The 21,792-nt window shown below is 38.4% G+C and overlaps 1 protein-coding gene across 1 annotated transcript in view; it reads left to right on the top strand.

Annotated features, from left to right (window-relative positions):
* Positions 1-21,792, top strand: part of LOC125240856 (innexin inx1) — an 80,516-nt gene that overhangs the window by 17,129 nt on the left and 41,595 nt on the right. The window contains exons 2-3 of the mRNA XM_048148997.1: positions 9,418-9,712; positions 19,603-19,710. Of these exons, the coding sequence (XP_048004954.1) occupies positions 9,464-9,712; positions 19,603-19,710 (357 nt within the window). The 5' untranslated portion in view covers positions 9,418-9,463. The remainder of the gene's footprint in view (positions 1-9,417; positions 9,713-19,602; positions 19,711-21,792) is intronic.

Raw genomic sequence — 21,792 nt, 5'->3', positions numbered from 1 at the left:
TTCATGAAAATCGGTCTACTATGTCGCAGTCGGGGGTTTTTTCAAAATTTTAATTTTTATTTACACTTGACTGTAACATGAGAAATGAAGGCCAATGGGGGGCCTTAGGAGATGCCAATTTGACCCACATATGTTCAGCGATATATAATATACCTACATAGGGGTCGAAATCGATCTATCATTGGCCCACTTTAGATTTATTATAGACACACTACGCAGTCTCAATCGTAAGAGCCTTTTCACATTATACGATCAGCAGGTAAAAATTAGCCAAAAAAACTAAACGGTCGGACAGAGATAATTTCATTGTTATTCATATTCTCAAATTTCGTTACGATTGATTACGTTTTGGAGGAGGAAACAGTCGAGAGCGGAACCTCGATTTTAAATATTTTTTCGCAATATATTTTAACTGAGTTGTTCTGAATGGACAATTTTTTTTTGATAAATCAAGTTAATAATACTAGTATATTTTACTAAAAATTCTTAAATTGAAAGGAGGGCTCTGTTAATTTTAGCATTTTCGCTCCTGTAGCATCTTAAGTTACGCAGACGCTAGCGAATACGTCAGTGTCAAGTCAACCCCGTAAGGTCCAACAGCTAACTAGGTTTATGACATAGGTCATTAATCAGTCGTTTATGGCACTAACGTACCAGTGGCATTCATTATAAATGCAGTTTTACTGCGTGAGTGGCTGTACCTTGACCGGGTACGCTTTAATGCAATAAAACGGGTTACTTTGGATAGAGAGATAAGGTTATACCTGCGGAAAACTTCGAATACAGCTTCGGATTACGCCGTGTCTTGCGTGAGCGACGGTCGCGCGACCGTCGCGCGACCGTCGCGCGACCGTCGCCGTCGCGTCTCATCGCAGCGTCTACTTCCATATCGATAAGGTTTGATTTCGTATGCGTCGCATTCGCGCGACCGTCGCCCACGCAAGCCACGGCGTTAGTTTGGTTGCTACACAGCAACTAAAGGGCCGTCAACTTTTAGTAGTTTGGAGATAGGGGGGAATGGTCATGTTTTTACCTATTTTCTTAAATTACTTGACTACAAATTATTTTTGAAATACTTATAAAAAGCTCTTTCTTTTGATATGTAACACAACACAATAAACACAGTTCAAAAAACTTTTATTTTTTATTTTCACTTTTACCCCCAAAAGTGGCCCCTAATTAAATGTTCTTAAATTAAATTACATGTCCATCTTTGGGTCACAGGTTAACATATTATGTGAGCCAAATTTCAAGTTAATCGGTTCAGTTTTGGAGAAAATTGGGTGTGACAGACGCACGAGTGATCCTATAGACCCCTAAAAATTAAGTATGTACACTTTCCGTTTATTTAACCAGTCAAATAAGTTCTTGCACTTAACCTATTTTTAATAGCCCATATACTGCTCTCTACCTCAGCTCTAGTCTAGAGGTAGTACAAACTATATGGCTATATTATGAATTACGTTACGAGTATCTTCTATCCCGAGTTTGCAATATTCTTATAGCGTGCAATCGGTGCAAAATTGCAAATTGCAATTACTGTGGGAGTCTGATGAAAATTATTATGTCCTGTGTCAAATAGGTCCCTGCACTTGACCTAATCACTATATATTATAGTCTAGCCCTTTCTCTGCCCTAGCCGCTCGCCTTGACCATACAAAACCAGTTTGTAAACGTTCAATGTTACCTCATTACTATGTAGTTTCTAGGTTTATAGGACTTGTGTACAGGTATGTCATCTCTTCCATACTTCCATACTTACTTAATATTATAAATGTGTGTGTCTGTTTGTTTGTCCGTCTTTCTTTCTTTATCTAACTTATTTTTCTTTTTGACTTATTAAACTTAACTTATTAAATAGAAATTATGTTAAATAATAACTACTGCCCAAATATTTCTTCTAGTTATGTGGTGCTTTATTTCGTGCACTGCATAAAATATTTATTTTAATTATAGGAAACTAGCATTTCACTGAGTCCTACGGTAAGCTCAAGATGGCTTGTGTTGTGTTGTGGGTACTCGGACAACGATATATACATAACTAGCTTTGCCCGCGGCTTCCTCGCGTTAGAAAGAGACAAAAAGTAGCCTATGTCACTCTCCACCCCTTCAACTATCTCCACTTAAAAAATCACGTCAATCGCTCCGTTTAGCCGTGAAAGACGGACAAACAAACAGACACACACACTTTCCCATTTATAATATTAGTATGGATTACATAGAAAACATCCATGACTAATAATATGTGCAACAAAATATTCATATTATTAGACATAAAGCAATAAATTCACAGTAATTAATTAAACATCACACTGCATTAAAATTAATAGCTCAAGTTTTGTGTTGAATTACAAATAACAAGTATTGCAACCGCTTAAATCACCATCTTTTGTGAATTTAAACTCTATAACAAAACAAATAACTTTTGTTCACCGACTTGTACCTAAAACGGCGCTACGAGTTTTCAACCTCTGTTCTCTCACCCTACGGCGCCTTAAGTGCTTGATATCTGATTACATTATGCCGATTGACACGTGGGTGGGTTTGTCGACGTGTCGATTTTTACATTTGTGCTCAAACGTCGACCTTATCAGTGAAATATTAAGGTAAAAAAGCTCTTTTAAATACCTATGTTGGTAATAGATTTTTTGTACTTGCTGCGAACTAATGAAGTCCACTATGTCGGGGGTTTTTTTTTTTAATTTCGTAGTTTCAAAGTTTCGTAGTTCGGAGCGATTTTCATGAAACATGGCTAAGAACACTCCCGACTTATTCAGCTTTCAAACAAAAAAAAACTATATCAAAATCGGTTCATGCGCTCGGGAGCTACGATGCCACAGACAGACACACACACAGACAGACAGACACGTCAAACTTATAACACCCCGTCGCTTTTGCGTCGGGGGTTAAAAATAAATATTGAAAATAAAAAAATAGGTATTTAAAACAATTCAAGTACAAAATTCCCTTTCTAAACATTTAATTTTATTCATAAGTAATTTACCAATAGTTAACGCAAAACCATGACCTATTGAGAAAACGTACACATACGAATATTATTTAATATTTACTACTTAAACAATAAATTGTTTAATATATGACAACATTGTCCACGTGTACAATCAACCTGAAACTTTACACAATGTATTTATTGCCAATATGTTTGTACAATTGTTTTAACAGACAAGTTATTTTGAACTTTAAACCTACTGTAGTAAGATTTATCGCAAAGATATGGGGGTAGGGTGACCATGATATGTAGGTTATAGTGATTAGATTCAAAACTTATTGAATAACTTATTGACGACCGGTCTGGCTCAGTCGGTAGTGAACCTGCCTGCTAAGCCGCGGTCCTGGGTTCGAATCCTGGTAAGTGCATTTATTTGTGTGATGAGCACGCTGATATGATAAATATTAGTTAATATAGATTTATTAATCTTATAACATCATTTAAAGGGTAAACGTAATAATATTTGAATATTGCGCAAGCCTTTGTCTCAAAAAAAAAAATACAAAAGAAAAAAATCACGCGATTCTATTTGACCCACTTACACAAAGAATGAATGAATTCCATGAATAAATAAATGTTTTGTTTCGAAAACATTGTTTACACAATTACACATGAATGCCATTAATAAATAATGTGTTTTGTTACAACAAAAATAGACATTCCTATTTGAATCATGAATTATTCCCGTACCTATTTCAGTATGTTCATTATAAAAAGTGTGCCATTTATATTTTGTTTGAAAACTCAACCACTTTTAGATTATACTCAAAACACCGAAGACAACATTTTAAAAAGAAAGGCCCAAAAACAAAAAAAAACTTTTTAACCCCCGACGCAAAAACGACGGTGTAAAGTTTGACGTGTCTGTCTGTCTTTGGCATTGTAGCTATTGAACGGATGAACTGATTTAGATTTCTTTTTTTTTGTTTGAAAGCTGGATTAGTCGAGAGTGTTCTTAGCCATGTTTGATGAAAATCGGTCCACTGTCTGGGAAGTTTTTCAAAATTTAAATTTAACACTTTTTGTCGTTATTTGAAGGATTGTTCAAGAACTGATGACACCCAAAACCAAATAGTATGGAAATCGGAGACGTCTACCTTATTTAATATCGTCACTACTTTTAAAAAATCTCGTATCTCACGCTGTTCCTCAAAGTTAAAACGCAGTAAGTCTATATGCATTCCATACATACTTACTACAATTTTCTCTTCATTGACAGACGAAGATACAAAATTTTTCAAAAGTAGTGACGATATGTTTTACTCAATATTCTCAGCGATGGAGTCAGAATCATAATGAGAAACTCTTCAGATTTCGGAAAAATTGTACTTTTTCCGCGATATTCTCTTTTAGTCATGAATTATGGACACCCCAGTGCAGGTGTCCAACCCATTTCCATATCGCAACGCAGGTGCGATAAGAGGCCGTTCAACTTCGTCTAATAATAACGAGAAAACTATACTCTCGACGTCTGCGTCTTTGGTCCTTGGTCCTTTTAACACATGTATAAAAGTTTTGAATAATTATTGCCCTTGGATGTCATATCTCGTCATCAGTTTTGAATGATTTCGGGTTATTTTTAACCTCCGACGCAAAAACGACGGGGTGTTATAAGTTTGACGTGTCTGTCTGTGTTTCTGTCTGTCTGTCTGTTTGTCTCTCTGTCTGTTCTGTGTGTGTGTCTGTCTGTGGCATCGTAGCTCCCGAACGGATGATCCGATTTAGATTTAGTTTTTTTTGTCTGAAAGGCTGAGTTAGTCGGGAGCGTTCTTAGGCCTCTTGTCCACGACACGGTTTCTCGCCGTGAAAACCTACGGTTAATTCGCCGCGTGTAGGCACGGTCGTCAGTGTTGTATGGATCACTATGAAAGCTTGTAGACGCGCACGGTCGCGCCACGGCACGGCGCCGCGGCCGTGTGCGCCGTGACTGCCCCTCGGCTCGCCGCGCCTACGTACGGCGTGATTTTCATCAGTGTTGTATTGTATGGCAGTCTATGGGTTCGTGTCGACGGCGCCGGACGTACGCACGGATTCGTGACATACGCTGATTCCCGATTTTGTTATAAAATGAGCATAAATCAAGAATTAGGTATTAATTACATTTATTCAAGAAAGTAATAATATACGACACACTTTTAAAAAGGTTCAAGTAGCCTACGTATATGGGATAAGACCATCGAAGATTATAAAAATAAGCTGCTCAAACATGCCTTTTTTCTAAAATCGGATGTATCCGAAACCGTCTTTCCCTTTTTAACTCCCGACGCAAAAACGACGCGGTGTTATAAGTTTGACGTGTCTGTCTGTCTGTGACATTGTAGCTCCCGAACGGATGGACCGATTTAGATTTAGTTTTTTTGTTTGAAAGCTGAATTAGTCGGGAGTGTTTTTAGCCATGTTTCATGAAAGTACGAGTAGGTAGGTCCACTCTGTCGGGGGTTTTTACAAAATTTTAATTGTGTGGTTATTCTTTCCGTTTCCTATTATGTAATAAGCAACGATAATCTTTTTTTTCATAAGAAAATTCATTGACGCAGCACGTCTTACACAGGCCGGGATAAAAACGCTACTAGCCCGTACTTGGCCAACAGTGGCGTGCACAGAGTTTTGAGACAGGGTAGACAAAAATAAGTAAAAGCAATTAACTTACCAAAAATGCTGCTGCATGCATCGGTACTGATTTCGTTGTAAAGTGGGTTAATTATGACGTGGTGATTAACCACCTCAAATATCCGAAAACGGGTTGATTTTTTGAACAAACTCCAATTTTTTTAAACGAAAAAAAGCTTTGAAAAATCATTGTTTAACACACACCACAGTACAACTTTCACAGCTTAAATCTTCAATTATATTGTTAATTATTCCTATTTAAACACTTTTTTTATTCGCCGACACACGTTATCACATCGACACAACAAAACGATTTAAACAATGGCGGGCCGGATGCATAAAAACTGTAACTGTAAACTAGTGTAAACAAACCTACCCTATGAACCTGCCCAACTAAGGTAATCGACAAAAAAAAATAGTTTCGTATTTGCTCTCATTGCCATAAGTAATGCTAATTTTTAAAGTGGTCGCATAATCTTCGAAACTCGGAACTATTCGGGAACCTTCGGGCGTCGTCGTCGCGTCAAGGATTTAGTTTAGAGTAGGTATTAGACAATGTCTTAGGCCTTTGTTTGTGTGCGTTACTTTTAACAATGTGTGCATGTCTTTATAGGAACTCACACAACATTCTATAAGCGTAACTACAGAGCTCTCCGCACGCACACAATTAACGTTTTAGACCGAAATGTTTACTGTCTTTGCCGTGAAAGGCACGTAGCGGAGCTAGTGTCATCGTTCGCACATCGCATCGTTGCGGTGCGATAATGATAGATGGAGCTATTTTATACATATACATTTGAATTATTTATTTTGGTTCACATGGACAATGTACTTATAATACTATGAAACATGAATTTAAAAGGCCAGATATGGTAATTGCAGCAGGGTAGGCAGTGTCTTTTTGTCTTTATGAAGTGCACGCCACTGAATGGCCAAAGTCTCGCCCGGTGGCTTTGCCGTGTCATGTACAAGCTCGCACGTTTTTTCAACCGTACGGCTAACACGCCGTACGGTTGAAAAACCGTGTCGTGTACAAGAGGCCTTAGCCATGTTTCATGAAAATCGGTCTACTATGTCGCTAGGCTTGTGCCGTTTCGTTCATTGATCGGAGCGCTCCGATCTCGTTCGATCGCTCCCACGAACTAGTTCGCTCTGTTAGGTCTTTTGCTCATTTAGTTCAGCCAGACCAGCGACCACTGCGGTCGGAAAGATCAGAACGAATGGGACCGAATAGTGTCAAAATGATACGAATAGTCCACAGATAGTAACATTCCGGGCCGAAAGGTTGTAGGTAACCGAAGTTCAATATGAAAACTTGACGTTTTTTGTTGCTCTGCTAAGTAGCTCTCGCTCTCGGTCGGCGCAGTCACACACTCTTTCTCGATCCAAACCGCTCGCGCTCGCCGATCCTATACTGAACTAAATGAGCAAAGACCGATTCTCAGAGCACGGCAAGATTCAGTTCATTTCGGTCATTGATGGGATTTTATTCCTAACAGTTCATAGTTCGTGAACGACACAAGCCTATATGTCGCAGTCGGGGGTTTTTTCAAAATTTTAATTTTGTGGTTAGGTTATAATTAGACTTGTAATTCACATATATATATATATATAGATCGTGATTTTTGTCGATATTTCGACACAGTTACATGCATCACGTCAGGATATTCATGATAATTGAAAACTGAAGAAGGCGGAATGTCAAAGTTGTGTAAGTAAAAATCACGGTCTGTCTATAAGAGCGTACACCCATCTTCAAGGCCGGCAACGCACCTCCAACACTTCTGGTATTTCGGGTGTCCATTGTCGGCAGTGATCGCTTACCATATATCGCAGGCGATCTGTCTGCTCGTTTGCCTCCTATTCCATAAAAAAAAATACCTGACAATATAAGTCATGTATAAGATATTAGAAACAAATGAAACAATCTAATTGCTTGTAATGTAAGCTTCTGAAACTGACTTCTTACGGCCCAGCCACGACATTGGTCTAGGCGCGACAGCGGTGAGCGGCGGCCATACATTGGAGAGAGACACAGCGATGGGACTTTTCATTCGCACGTATGGCTGCCGCTTACCGCTGTCGCGCTGAGACTAATGTGGCCGGGCCGTTAGGTCTGGGTATGTAGCCGAATGGCGCAAACGCTCACGAAACGAAACGCTAGTAGATATCTATTTCTATCGCTCTTGCGTATTGGTACAGAGCCAGACTACCTTTCGCGGCGTTTCGTTTTCGTTTCGCGTCGCAGAAATGCCATTCGGATACGGCACCTGGCGTCCTTAGGAAAAATATAAATCGAGACAAAACCAGGGGCGGCTCACTCTGCGATCCTTTCACCGCGCTACAAGTACATGCCGGCGGCCGCGAGTTCGCGGCCCATTCAGTGGCCACGACCTTCGCGCGGCGCAATAGAATTCAATGTCGTCTGCACGCGTGCGGTCCGTTTTTTAATGTAGGTAAGAATTTAGAATGGCGGCGTTTTGTGAACTTCAAAGGAGTGAGCCTTCTGTACTTGTACTATTATATATTCTGTGACAAAACTCCAGAAAATGCTCCAGGATAGAGAATGTTTACCATGATTACCGTGAAGGTTTGTAGGTATTCTTTCTCTGTTTTATTCGTCATCATTCTCCTTGCGTTGTCCCGGCATTTGCCACGGCTCATGGGAGCCTGGGGTCCGCTGTGACAACTAATTCCAAGATTTGGCGTAGGCACTAGTTTTACGAAAGCGACTGCCATCTGACCTTCCAACCCGAAGGGTAACTAGGCCTTATTGGAGTTAGTCCGGTTTCCTTACGATGTTTTCCTTCACCGAAAAGCGACTGGCAAATATCAAATGACATTTCGCACATAAGTTCCGAAAAACTCATTGGTACGAGCCGGGGCTCGAACCCGCGACCTCCGGATTGAAAATCGCACGCTCTTACCGCTAGGTCATCAGCGCTTCGCTTCTTTCTCTGTTAAGTAACTTGTTTGTTTTCCAACGAATAAGTCTTTTCTGGGAATTGCACTGCACAGACCATATTCCTTACACGTTTCGTTGAATATTAATTCAATTATGCATACGGTGCAGGCACAATTGCATTTATGGAAACATTGAAAATCATCGATCTCAATTTCATACGTATTGACGTCAAAGTAAATGTATTGCAGTTGTGAAATCGCATGAAATTCAATGGTTATCCTAGTTCCGAAATTTGAAATGCAATTGGGTTTAAATTTGTATGCGTTTGCGCACTTCTTTATGTCACCCATGTCATATTATAGTTTCGCAAGTGATAGATGTTCTGTTCGGGCGATTCCGTTCAGCTCGTATTGCTAGGTATAGCAATAATTATGATTGGTATTTAAACTTCTGTTTTTAAATTTTAACCCCTGACGCAAAAACGACGGGGTGTTATAAGTTTGACGTGTCTGTCTGTCTGTCCGTCTGTCTGTCTGTCTGGCTGTCTGTCCGTTTGTCTGTCTGTCTGTGTGTGTGTCTGTCTGTGGCATCGTAGCTCCCGAACGGATGAACCGATTTAATTTTTTTTTTCTTTCTAAAAGCTGAGTTAATCGGGAGTGTTCTTAGCCATGTTTTATGAAAATCGGTCTACTATGTCGCGGTCGGGGGTTTTTTCAAAATTTTAATTTTGTGGTTATATCATACATTTTGCAAGACTATCTTTGTAAATATTTCTGTCTTCATTTACAAAAGTGCGTACGTTAATTTTGAATCTATCAATCCTTGCTTTGGATTATGCTAGAACGTTTATGTTCATGTTACAGTGTTGTAATTTTCTTTTCCCTTGTTACAGATCCCTCACCACTCAACATTCCTCCATGACGCTGTGATCCACCAAGATGTTCAAGCTATTAGGGAACCTTAGTGTATACTTCAAGTACCAGGACATCAGAACCGACAATGCCTTATTCCGCCTCCACAACATTTTCACAACGGTTCTGCTCCTCGCGTGTTCGCTCATAATCACGGCCAGCCAGTTTGTCGGACAGCCCATACAATGTATAGTCAGCGGCATACCTGCACATGTGGTCAACACCTTCTGCTGGATCACGTCCACGTTTGCGATGCCTGACGCCTTCGCTAGAGAGGTAAGTCTTTTTAGATTAGTTGCAATCTGTCGAAAGCTTTCGATACGGACAGCCACGGCGTTATGAAAGTTAAGTTGGATACAATTTGTAAAAAACGAAGGCTTGCAATAGGTCATGTACATTTTTAAGCAGTCTGATTTAAATAGTTCAGGTACACGGACTAAACTGAACGCAAAGCAGGATTTCCGCTTAAATTACCGTGGGGGTGCCCCAAGGTTCAACCCTAGGTCTAGATACTGTCATTTCAATTTCGTGTATTTCACAAATATGTTTATAGTATATACCAAGACGGTAAATGTATATAAAAACACAGTTATTTAACAATTATGGGTTGAATATTATGTAGAGCATCCGTGGGTACTTGCACGATTTTTTACGTAAAAAATACGGTTTCATACTCAGATTTGACATTGGTTCATGCAAGCGTAATAAACAAAGCTCTTGGCATTCATCGTAGAGGTATTCTAGAAAAAAAAAGACTGATTTATTTCACGCCAAATGTTTTTTCAATACGAAAATCTTTCTCAAATAAACTTTATTTTATGAAGTGCTGGAATTAGGCCACCAGAAAACAAAGGAGGTCTATGCCTTGTCACTATATTAGATAAACACTTGATATCAATGGCCACTTATACGCAGTCTTGTGTAGCACTTGTAATTTTTTTTCCATTGTTTAAGTGCTCAAGTTAAGTGTTACCCTTATCTATGTTACCTAAACTATTAAACAAATACACAAATAAATTTGTAGTCGTTTTTGTTCGTAAGTTATTATTTTCCAGTTTTGAAGTAGCTGCCACGTCTTAATTATCTGCAAAACAAGAGTATAAGCATTTGTATTAGTGAAGTTATATTGTTTTTCTCTCAAATATTTGACCATGAAATACATAATCAGAGTACAATGGGGACAAAGAAAGATGCTACCAGAATTTGGCATTTCGCCCGACGTTCCGTAAAAACTCTTACAGAATTTTTTACAGACTCCTTATCTTGAGGATTTACCAGTTCTCCTTTTAATACTCGGAATTACTTTCGTATATCTAGCTGAAATTTGCAATTAAATAGCGATTTAGTGCTAGTTCGTCGTTCGGAACGTTCATACTACAACCGCGCGGTGTAGTGTGAACGGTCTAGTACTATGCTATTAAAATAAGATCCGCGCGGTTGATCCGCGCGGTTTGCATCCGCGCGGTTTCCGCTGTGTCGGAACTAGGGCTTACTGTAACAAATCTAATACGTTTCTTGTGAGGCCTTGCTTAAAACATTGGTCCGGTTTCAAAAATAGTTTTTGTTAAAGTAAGAGCAATTCGAAGAATTACTTTAATAATATTCATTCATAAATACTCAAGTCTGAGAGACTATAATTGACCACAACCGGGGATCCAACCCACGACCTCCGCCCTGGGACACAGATCTTGACGCTTGATAAGGACCCAGTGTTGGAAAACCCAACTGTAAGAGTTCTATGTCATTTAAAGGTTATAAAATAGTCTATTTTTTATTTGGTAGGTACTAAACGACTATTTATCGGCAGAAGTTCTATATCATTTAAAGGTTATAAAATAGTCTATTTTTTATTTGGTAGGTACTAAACGACTATTTATCGGCAGGAAGCAGCGTAGCGTGGGATCGGGAAAGACGGCAACACTCTCCAAGAGGCCAACATTCAGTATGGTCCATTGAGCCCTTTTAGTCACTAGACGACACGAAATTTTACATAAAAACACATCAACTAAATTTAAATCTACGTGTAAAATAAGAAATCTAAGTTCGAGTAGCTAATATCTTTCAGAATTCACAGGTCATCTAATCAGTCCAAAGTCTCAGCATTTAAAACACTTAAACGTCGTTTGGAAGTAGCTGACCGGAAAGTGCTAATTGAATCAAAGCCAATCGGCAGGGTCACTTGATTCACCCTCGTATCAACTTACGAGGAAAGTTCCATGAGCCAGCTAGTCATTTCATTTTAGATTATATCTACCAGCTCATTCCAAAATTATTAGTGCGTTTTCACATTATCCGATCCGATATCGGATGTAGGAAGGATTTCAATAACCAAAAAACCGGCCAAGAGCGTGTCGGGCCACGCTCAGTGTAGGGTTCCGTAGTTTTTCGTATTTTTCTCAAAAACTACTGAACCTATCAAGTTCAAAACAATTTTCCTAGAAAGTCTTTACAAAGTTCTACTTTGGTGATTTTTTTCATATTTTTGAAACATATGGTTCAAAAGTTAGAGGGGGGGGGGACGCACTTTTTTTCCTTTAAGAGCGATTATTTCCGAAACTATTAATATTATCAAAAAATTATTTTAGTAAACCCTTATTCATTTTTAAATACCTATCCAACAATATATCACACGTCGGGGTTGGAATGAAAAAAAATATCAGCCCCCACTTTGCATGTAGGGGGGGTACCCTAATAAAACATTTTTTCCCATTTTTTATTTTTGCACTTTGTTGGCGTGATTGATATACATATTGGTACCAAATTTCAGCTTTCTAGTGCTTACGGTTACTGAGATTATCCGCGGACGGACGGACGGACGGACGGACGGACGGACGGACGGACGGACGGACGGACGGACGGACGGACGGACGGACGGACGGACGGACGGACGGACGGACAGACAGACATGGCGAAACTATAAGGGTTCCTAGTTGACTACGGAACCCTAAAAATGGCGGTTTAAATATATGGGATATAGGTACTACATCCGATATCGGATCGGATTATGTAAAAACGCACTCAGTTGCTTTCGGATGTAAGAATCGCCTGGCATCCGTTGGGTGGACGACATTCGAAAAACTGCGGGGCACCTCTGAATGAGATTTACCCAGGACCGGGATAAGTGGCGTACACGAAGGGAGGCCTATGCTCAGCAGTGGGCGATTAACGGCTGAAATGATCATGTGATGTGATGATTAGTCGACCACACAGCCTCAAAGACAGCTACCTACATGTGTTATGCCGGTCGATCTCAAAGTTTGACATCTTCTTGACACTTTCAAGTACCTAAGTATTTGCATCTGTCTCGTTTGCGCCAGCGAGCTTGGCTAATGGCGGTAAAAGTTTCAGATCCAAATAACCTAACCACAAAAGTAGTGGACCGATTTTCATGAAACATGGCTAAGAACACTCCCGACTAACTCAGCTTTCAAACAAATAAAACTAAATTTGAATCGGTTCATCCATTCGGGAGCTACGATGCCACAGACAGACACACATACACAGACAGACAGACAAACAGACACGTCAAACTTAAAACACCCCGTCGTTTTTGTGGCGGCGTTTAAAAAAATATTCTTAGTTATTGGTTTTAAATATGTACTTTAGTTAATTATAAACATACGATTCAAAATCAATAACGGAAATTAACATATGAGTAGGTAGCTAGGTAGTAATTGAATCAGACTCAATCAGCAGGGTCACTTTTGATTCACCCTATTATTAGCTCACGAGGAAAGTTGCATGAGACGTTGAACTAGTCATTGCATTTATGTATATTTATTAGAAAGAGACCAAAAGTTGCCTTATGTCACTCTCCATCCCTTCAACTTTTTCGTCGCTCCGTTTTGCCGTGAAAGACAAACAGACACACACTGTAAGTATGGTATTGATTTGTTTCCATATTATGACTTAAATACTGGGATTCTACACTTACACTAGAAGTACATATCTACTAAAAACCGGCCAAGTGCGAGTCGGGCTCGCGCACAAAGGGTTCCGTAGCAGCAAATATAATAAACTTATTATGTCAATTTATACACCTGCCAAAATTACAGTTAAATCAACCTATCTCAAAAACTATAAGAGATACTTTGATCAAACCAAAAATCGTTGAAAGAGTTAATTAGCATGCATCACCTCTATTTTTTTTAGAATTTTATACCCCGTAGTTATAAAAATAGAGGGGGGGGGGACATACTTTTTACGACTTTGAGAGCTGATATCTCAAAAACCGTTCACTTTAAGAAAAATGTTTTTTAGAAAACTTTATATCATTTTAAAAGACCTTTCCATTGATACCCCACACGGGTATGTACATCGAAAAAAAATTTTCATCCCTCAGTTACATGTATGGGGGCCCCACCCCCAATTCTTTTTTTTTACTATTTAGTGTCATAATTTTGTAGCGGTTCATACAACACATATTCCCATCAAATTTCATCACTGTAGTACTTATAGTTTCCGAGTAAATCGGCTGTGACAGACGGACAGACGGACAGACGGACAGACGGACAGACGGACATGACGAAACTATAAGGGTTCCGTTTTTGCCATTTTGGCTACGGAACCCTAAAAACTACCAAAGCCGCAAGACGGACATGTATTATGTATGTACAAAGGCTCCCCCCTCCCCACCCCACGACGAGTCGTTTTTTTTTTTTTATTATAAATGGGCTTACTCTTGACCACAGACTAGCCAAAGGCAAAGACGTGGCCTACGATGGAGTGAGCTCGCCCAGAAGATGCCTGTTCACTCTTGATTTGAAGGTTGCCGGGTTATATGAGCTCGGAAATATAGCCGCCGGCAAGGAATTCCACTCCTTGGCAGTGCGCATAAGAAAAGAAGAAGCAAAGCGCTTCGTGCGGATTCGTGGAATATCCACCAAGTAAGGATGGAGACCGGCCGTGCGTCTAAGAGTCCGATGGTAGAATGGGGACGGTGGAATAAGTTCGTGTAGCTGTTGAGCACACTCCCCGAAGTGCAACCTGTAAAACACCGACAGACTAGCGACTTTCCGTCGTGTAAAAAAAAAAAAAAAAAATTGATGTTAAATGCTAATGCCACCAGAATAGCCAAAATCACGCTTTAAATCCGTTACCTGTCACAAATACACCTATCTCTATTCTCCAGTCGTCAGCCTTATGGGTGATAGTAATACGGTGTAGGATAGCGTAAGTTTTATATGAATGCAATTGCATTAATATGCGGATCGTGTCAGCTATGCGCACCGTGTCTTGTGGACAATGAGGCTATTGCCTGTGATATGTTCTCAGGACTCTTCATTATTTTATTTATACTAAGGCAGTGGTAATCAAGTCCACATCAGCCTATTAAAGCTTTTTCACACTATCCGATCCGATATCGGATGCAGGAAGGATGTCAAAGGCAAATGTCAAAGATGGCACTTTTAAGGATATCGATTTTACATCCGATATTACTATCATCTAAAGAGGATCGAGTATTATAGATAGTTACTGTCAAAGTAAAATGTGTAATCACAGTGCAAAGACTGCCATCTCTCGACACAAGCTTAAAACTTCTGAACCTCGGTTTTAACAATTTGGCCCATATTGTTAGCTTGGTAGTATGTGTTAAAATGACAAATATGAATATTAGAGCCATCTTGCCGAGCGTTCCCCAAAGGTGTAACGCCATCAAGTATGGCTTTGTGAGGTACGATTTTTTCTTAGACTTTATCCGTCTATACGGAGTTACATATGTCTTTGCCATCATCAAATTGCGGACAATACCATAATTCAAGCAAATAAAGTTATATCTGTATTTATTCTATGTAAATCGCTGGCAGGAACGCCCGATTCACATTTTATCAAATCGATGTAAGTGACAAGCTGACAACGCCTGCGGATCGCTATAGCAGTACCGTCACTATCATCAGAGATTTGCATATTGAGATATCGTCACTACTTTTTAAAAAACTTGTATCTTCGTCTGTCAATGAAAAGAAAATTGTAGTAATTATGTATGGAATGCATATAGACTTACTGCGTTTTAACTTTGAGGAACAGCGTGAGATACGAGATTTTTTAAAAGTAGTGACGATATGTTTGTTAAGTCACTTCATTTACGATCTTCCAAATTATTTTACATATCTAAAGGGATCTGAACCTAACGCAGAATAGGCGAGACGACTAAAAAAAAACTAATTAGTCCGTCAGTTAGATTAGCAAAGAATTTTAGACACGTATTTTTTATTTTTTCTCGTAAACGAAAAATGACGACGATACAGTGCGTTGAAGTTTCGCGTCACGCCTAGGTACAATTTTTACTTAGAAATGACGTCACTTCACTAACCCCTGGGCTCCGGAACTTTGATGCTCAATATCTCTGTATTTTTTCATTAATTAGAAAAAGCGAAAAATATGTGTTCAGTATTTTTGGACGATCTAACTGACGGACTAAACAGAATGCAGTTTTTTTTATGTAGTCGTCATGCCTAATAGGGATGTGTCGTGGTGTCGTTTGACAGGCCCAGACTCATTTCCTATACAATGGTGACTTCTGCACGCCGAATCCAACATTTCTCTATTTTCAAAAATAACTCTCATACTTTTAAGACGACCTCAAACAGTCCTTTACAATCTCAACACGTCACAACTATCAAGCGAATTTCAACCTCCCCCCACTTTTATAGAGTATGTTTTCGCCCACCAGCCTTCCTTAGGCGGGTGCAGCCAATAATTGAATTTCCTGTCATGGATGCCGGCTTATTTAGGTGTGCGAAAATAGTCTTTAATACATGCGACCAAGATTGGATGCAATAGTGTGCATAGGTCAATGCATCATTCAATGTAAAGTGATCGAATGATACAGCAGGTAATTTGACATTTGACAGCTTTGCGAAGCGACCTTAATAGTCGGCCTATCGACCGAGGCAATAAAGGCCTTGAGCCCACGTTATAAGTTTCCCATTGTCTTTCACATAGAGTATGGCCACTCCCGCTCCTACTGAAAGTGCCGCCCTCCTCTCGGTTACCTCACAGTTACCGCATGTCAAAAACACGATCAGTCGACCTGTCGTATTTCACTCATACAAGCATAGTACGCGTTCACCTACACGAGCTTAGACTGTGTGCTAGGAACGCGCCTCTCATCACATATGCTATAGCGGTATGGGGTAGCGCTTCAAAGACAGTAATCCTATTGGCTGAAAGAGCACAGCGCTCAGTCCTAAAGGTAATGCTTAGAAAGCCCTTCAGATACCCGACAGTCAATCTCTATCGGGAAGCTAAGGTACTTACAGTTCGCCAGTTGTACATCCATAAAATCTGTATGTCAATCCACAAAAGCGCCGCTAAGACCGAAATCTATCCTAAATTACTGGAAAAACGCGTCTTCAAGTTGCCAATCCCGTGGGTTAACACTGCTTTTGGGCGTCGTTTTGGTGACGTCCTCAGCTCTCTTATATACAACACGGCCGTAAAATTCCAAAGCGATTTGATTGGTTGTACTGTGCATGTAGCTAAAAGATTACTCTATAACTGGTTGTTATCACTCGACTATAACGAGACTGAGACATTACTCTTCAAAATTGTTTAATATTATCACACATGTAATAAATATAACTAACTAAATTGGAAGAAAATTGCTAAAATGTCAAGCCTACCTGGTTACTTACTACACATATAGTCTAATAGGTAAATTATGTAAATTGAATGTATACCAACTAACATAATTGTAACTTTCTGTAATTTACTGTATCTATCCGTAATAAGGTGGATGTACTAGTGCTCGACGCGGTACTAGTACTCGTCACCCATGGTTTAAATAGCGATTAATAAGATAAGATTACCGTTACATTCATCGCAATTAGATTTATTAGATGAGAAATGTTTGTAGCCTTCACATTTCATACGCCATATTATAAAATATAGAAACTTTTTTCAATTAATGAATAATATATGTGATGACATTGTCATGAGCAATCAATCTCTCAATTTTGTTAGCGATTTGGTTAAGCTTTGCTCGTATTTGCTGACTTATTTAAAATACTTTCACGGTAAGTTGTGAACATATTCTATAATTGTGTTGGTGCTAGAATGTGCGGGAAGATATTTAAGTAATTAAATGTCGATTTCGTTCATTGTTACTGTGATAAACAAGCGTGTCATTTATTAGGACTGAAAACCGTCGCAAGTCTAAAACTCGACACGGCTGGCATTTATTGGGACTGTTACGTTATTTTCCAAGTCCCAATGTTTGTCGAGCCGTTTTTTCAGGATATCACGATTAAAGTAGCCAAAACGAATCGTTTACAGTTTCATATTATCAGCATATTTTTCTGTGTCACATTAACTTTACTGAAAAAAACAAATTACATGCACATAGACAGTTTTTTGTATATCTTTTACGGTTTTATTGATATGTTTTCTCGTTAAATGTAGTGAAATCTGTATAATTTCTTTGGGTAGTGCTTGACATGTCATTTTTCACAAAACTTTGGGTATATTTTCAGAAATGCCGCCTGATAAAGGTCAGTGGAAGAGATATTCTCAAGAAGACTTAGAAAAGGCCATAGGAGCCGGCAAAGTATTGCAGAACCTGTGGAATACAATTTTTATTTTGGGGGAATCCCTATTTTAGTTCATTACATAATTTATTTTGCTCAAAATGCGGAGCCGACTTATTCTATTTTATTACATAAATGTAACACGTAAAAAGTAAATGTTATCAACAGAATACGTTTTTTTTTATTAAATTATTTAATTTTGTAGTAAATTTTAACCCAAAACACTTATTTTTTACTGTTTTTCCTGAATCATACTTAGATGTCATCTATTAGGACTGCCAGCAAAAGCACCTGTCAGTTATTCGGACAAGCGTATTGACTTACGTTTTATTTAATTTTGAGATTTTTTTATATTATCACTGTATGAAACTAATTGCATTTAACAAAGTTAAAGGTCACATCTCCCAAAAAAGATGGATATGTTTTGTATAGATGGGTAAATTATCGTAATATCACGAAACACATAAATATTTTCCCTTAACCTGTCGAGCAGTCGTACATCCACCTTATATATTTTCTTTCCTTCATCGTCATTGCATGACATTCAACTTAAGCATCTGGTCTCCCGCGATACAGGCCTAGCCTAGTGCGGGGACTCCTGAGGTATCGGTAAACCAACTAAGCTATGCACGTAGGTAATTGTAAGCTATGTAAGAATGCATCTCATTTGTGTCTTTTTGTGCAATAAACATTTTTTTATCTTTTATCTTTTTATATATTTGATCGCCAGTGTCCGAAGTGTGCTACAGGTTGCAATTCTCAACCGACTCACTATAAAGGGCTTACGCTTCAGACTATATCCGGACGACTGTGTTAAGACTTTAAGAACTAAGTATTTTTCAGTTTTGCTACAGCTCCCAGAGCCATCAGCCACGTACCTGCAGTACTTAAGGGTGCTTTAAAAAAAAACATCAAAAGAATGTTAAATTGATAGTTTTAGTCGGTGAAATACTACACTTTCCGTTATCCAATAGATTTATTTCATTCAAGTTTCAGTTAGAGCATTTTATTATCTTGATTTTTATAAGACTGGATTTTAGAAAACTAACTCACTAAATTAATTATGATTTTTTCTCTAATGCACGTTTAGAAAAACTCACGTATAGAGCTGAATTAGTCGATCTTATTTGTAAAATTTGGACAATTTTGAATACTAAAACAGGTAAATTTATAATTCGTATATCCTGTACTACAATCTTCTCAGACTACATTTTTATTATAAGGTTTTGAAAAAGAGTAAACGAGGCTAAGACGAATTCAATTTTTTTCAGAAATTACATGGAAATTACCTAAAATTAAGTGACAATTTCATTGAAAATCTACATCATATCGAAGTAATTTTTGTACTTTATTAATCTGCAACGTTTACTTAAATTGCTGTTATACCTTAGTGATTATAAATTGCTATTGTTTATTTTTGGCAATTTTTTGAAAACTAGCCGGTACAATTATTACCACTTTTGGACATTTTCTGATATTTTGTTAGATCAAGTAGAAAAAGTCCTATAATGTGATATATATTTGTAAACTACTCGCAAAGCCCTTTAATTTGATACCACACACGGTATGATCAAGCGCTCGGTTGCGATTTCACTGTTTTTCACACGAAAGCCCTCTTAAATATTTTTTTTTCCGCAGGTCGGCAAAGAAGTGGCACATCCAGGCGTAAGGAACCCGTACGATGGCACGTACGAGAAGAAATACTACACGTACTACCAGTGGGTCTGCTTCGTACTCTTCTTCCAGGTTAGTTATACAGCGTGTAAGCGTCACACGTCAGAATTAATTAGTGTTATCATTAATTGAGAGGTGTTTTTGACATAGTCTTAATAGGCGAGACAACTAAAAAAAACGAATTACTCCGTCAGTTAGATTATCAAAGAATTTTGGACACATAGTTTTTTCTTTTTTCTCATAAAGGAAAAATGACGACGGCACAGTGCGTTGAAGTTTCGCGTGACGTCACGCCTAGGTACAATTTTTACTTAGAAGTGGCGTCACAAGCCGTGGGGGCTCCGGAACTTTGATGCTCTATATCTTTGTATTTTTTTATTAATTAGAAAAAGTGAAAAATACGTGTTAAGTATTTTTGGACGATCTAACTGACGGACTAAACAGAATGCCATTTTTTTTATGTAGTCGTCATCCGTATTTTCACCCCATCATTAATTTTGGAAATTTTCTCAGTGGCAATGTTTTTTAAAAGTGGTCGCGATGACAGTCAATATCCACTGTCAACAAGCGTTTAACGCGACTGTGTTTGCATTACATTGCGGGCTGAATTGTTTTGTAAAGATAATATTTTTATTTATTTATTTATTAAATAGTACGTGTAAGAAAACCAAACGACACTATGATGTTGCCACTTTTTAATTTAATTTATAATCTATGTACGTGATAATAATGTGTCACAGATCACTTCATTATGCATGCGTCGCCGAGATGACTAACATCGTAACGGTACCCACGGATTTCCTCATTCAAGATCACGGAAACTATAACCGTACGAATTAGTCAGGCTAATCTCAAGACCCTGTACAGTCGTGGTCAAAAATATCTAAACACGCAGTCCGTAGAAACCACAAATAAATAAAAAAACTGCCATAAATGGCTGCCTGTCACGTTGACACATTACCGGAAAACACTATTTGTGCTGACGTTTCTACTACGAATGACTACTGGAAGAGATCCCTTAAAGGGATAAGCTCGTCTTTGTACATAACCGTTATAATTATTCTCTGTACATGTAATTTGTTCTGTACAATAAAGTGTTTACTACTACTACTACTACTACTACTTCTTATTTTTTGAAGTGGATTTTGTATGAAACAATGTTTTGCTATTAATTTACAGCGAATGTAGGTACAGATGTAGTGCGAAAAACATGATTTTCCGGTTTTCGGGTTTTACAGCAACATATACACCGATTTCTATGAAAAACATTCTGATGGGCCAATGTTATGGCAAATTTTTCCGTAACTCCGCCACGACCCTGACCTAAAGAAGACTAGGGCATGCGTAAACTATACCAAATACACATGATTCACGTATAACTGTAGATCATTGACTCGGCCCACTAACCGGCAGATTCGCGACTGCCGAATTAACACTATCCTGCCTGGTTCGCTGTCATACCTACTGTTTACGTTAAACTGTAACATGGAAATAAATGGAAAAATATTCTTAACTTGAAATACGTAATATACGTATGTACATAATTAAGACCGAAAAATTCACTTATTTTATTTACATTAACATAATTACAAAGTGCAAAAATAATGTATGTCGTCTGAGAAATGATCTGGTACTCAGTTGTCATGTATTTAACATGTGGATTTTTCATGAAAAGTCGCTATTAGGCATGTTTTATTTACTTACCCAATGTACCTAACCCCACAGGTACAGGTTATATTTTTTTAGTAATATTAGTTTAGGGGTCAGATCTTCAATAAAAAAATATATTCGAAAGAGTCAGTCAGTCAGTCAATAAATGCGATGTGTGACCTCTCCTTATTGAGCAGCACGAGCAGTACCTTAAGCCAACTTGAACTAAAAGGCTGTCCGGTAGATTTTCATGACTGACAAATTAACACCTGGCTGTCTAGTGCACTGTCACGTTATTTGTTTACATAACACTGTACACTATAAATAGATGACAATTGTTGTTAGTAAATAACGGTAAAAGCTTTACGTTAGGACTTGTGACTGTCTTATGGTGTCATATCAAATGACGAAATTGTCGCAAAATGAGTGAGTAATAGATGTAAACATACATACTTACATGGATACATACATTACATATGTACATACATGTATACATACAATCAC

The sequence above is a fragment of the Leguminivora glycinivorella genome, chromosome Z (genome assembly GCF_023078275.1).
Source record: "Leguminivora glycinivorella isolate SPB_JAAS2020 chromosome Z, LegGlyc_1.1, whole genome shotgun sequence".
NCBI classification, from domain to species: Eukaryota; Metazoa; Arthropoda; class Insecta; order Lepidoptera; family Tortricidae; genus Leguminivora; species Leguminivora glycinivorella.
This window is presented reverse-complemented; position numbering and strand designations above follow the sequence as displayed.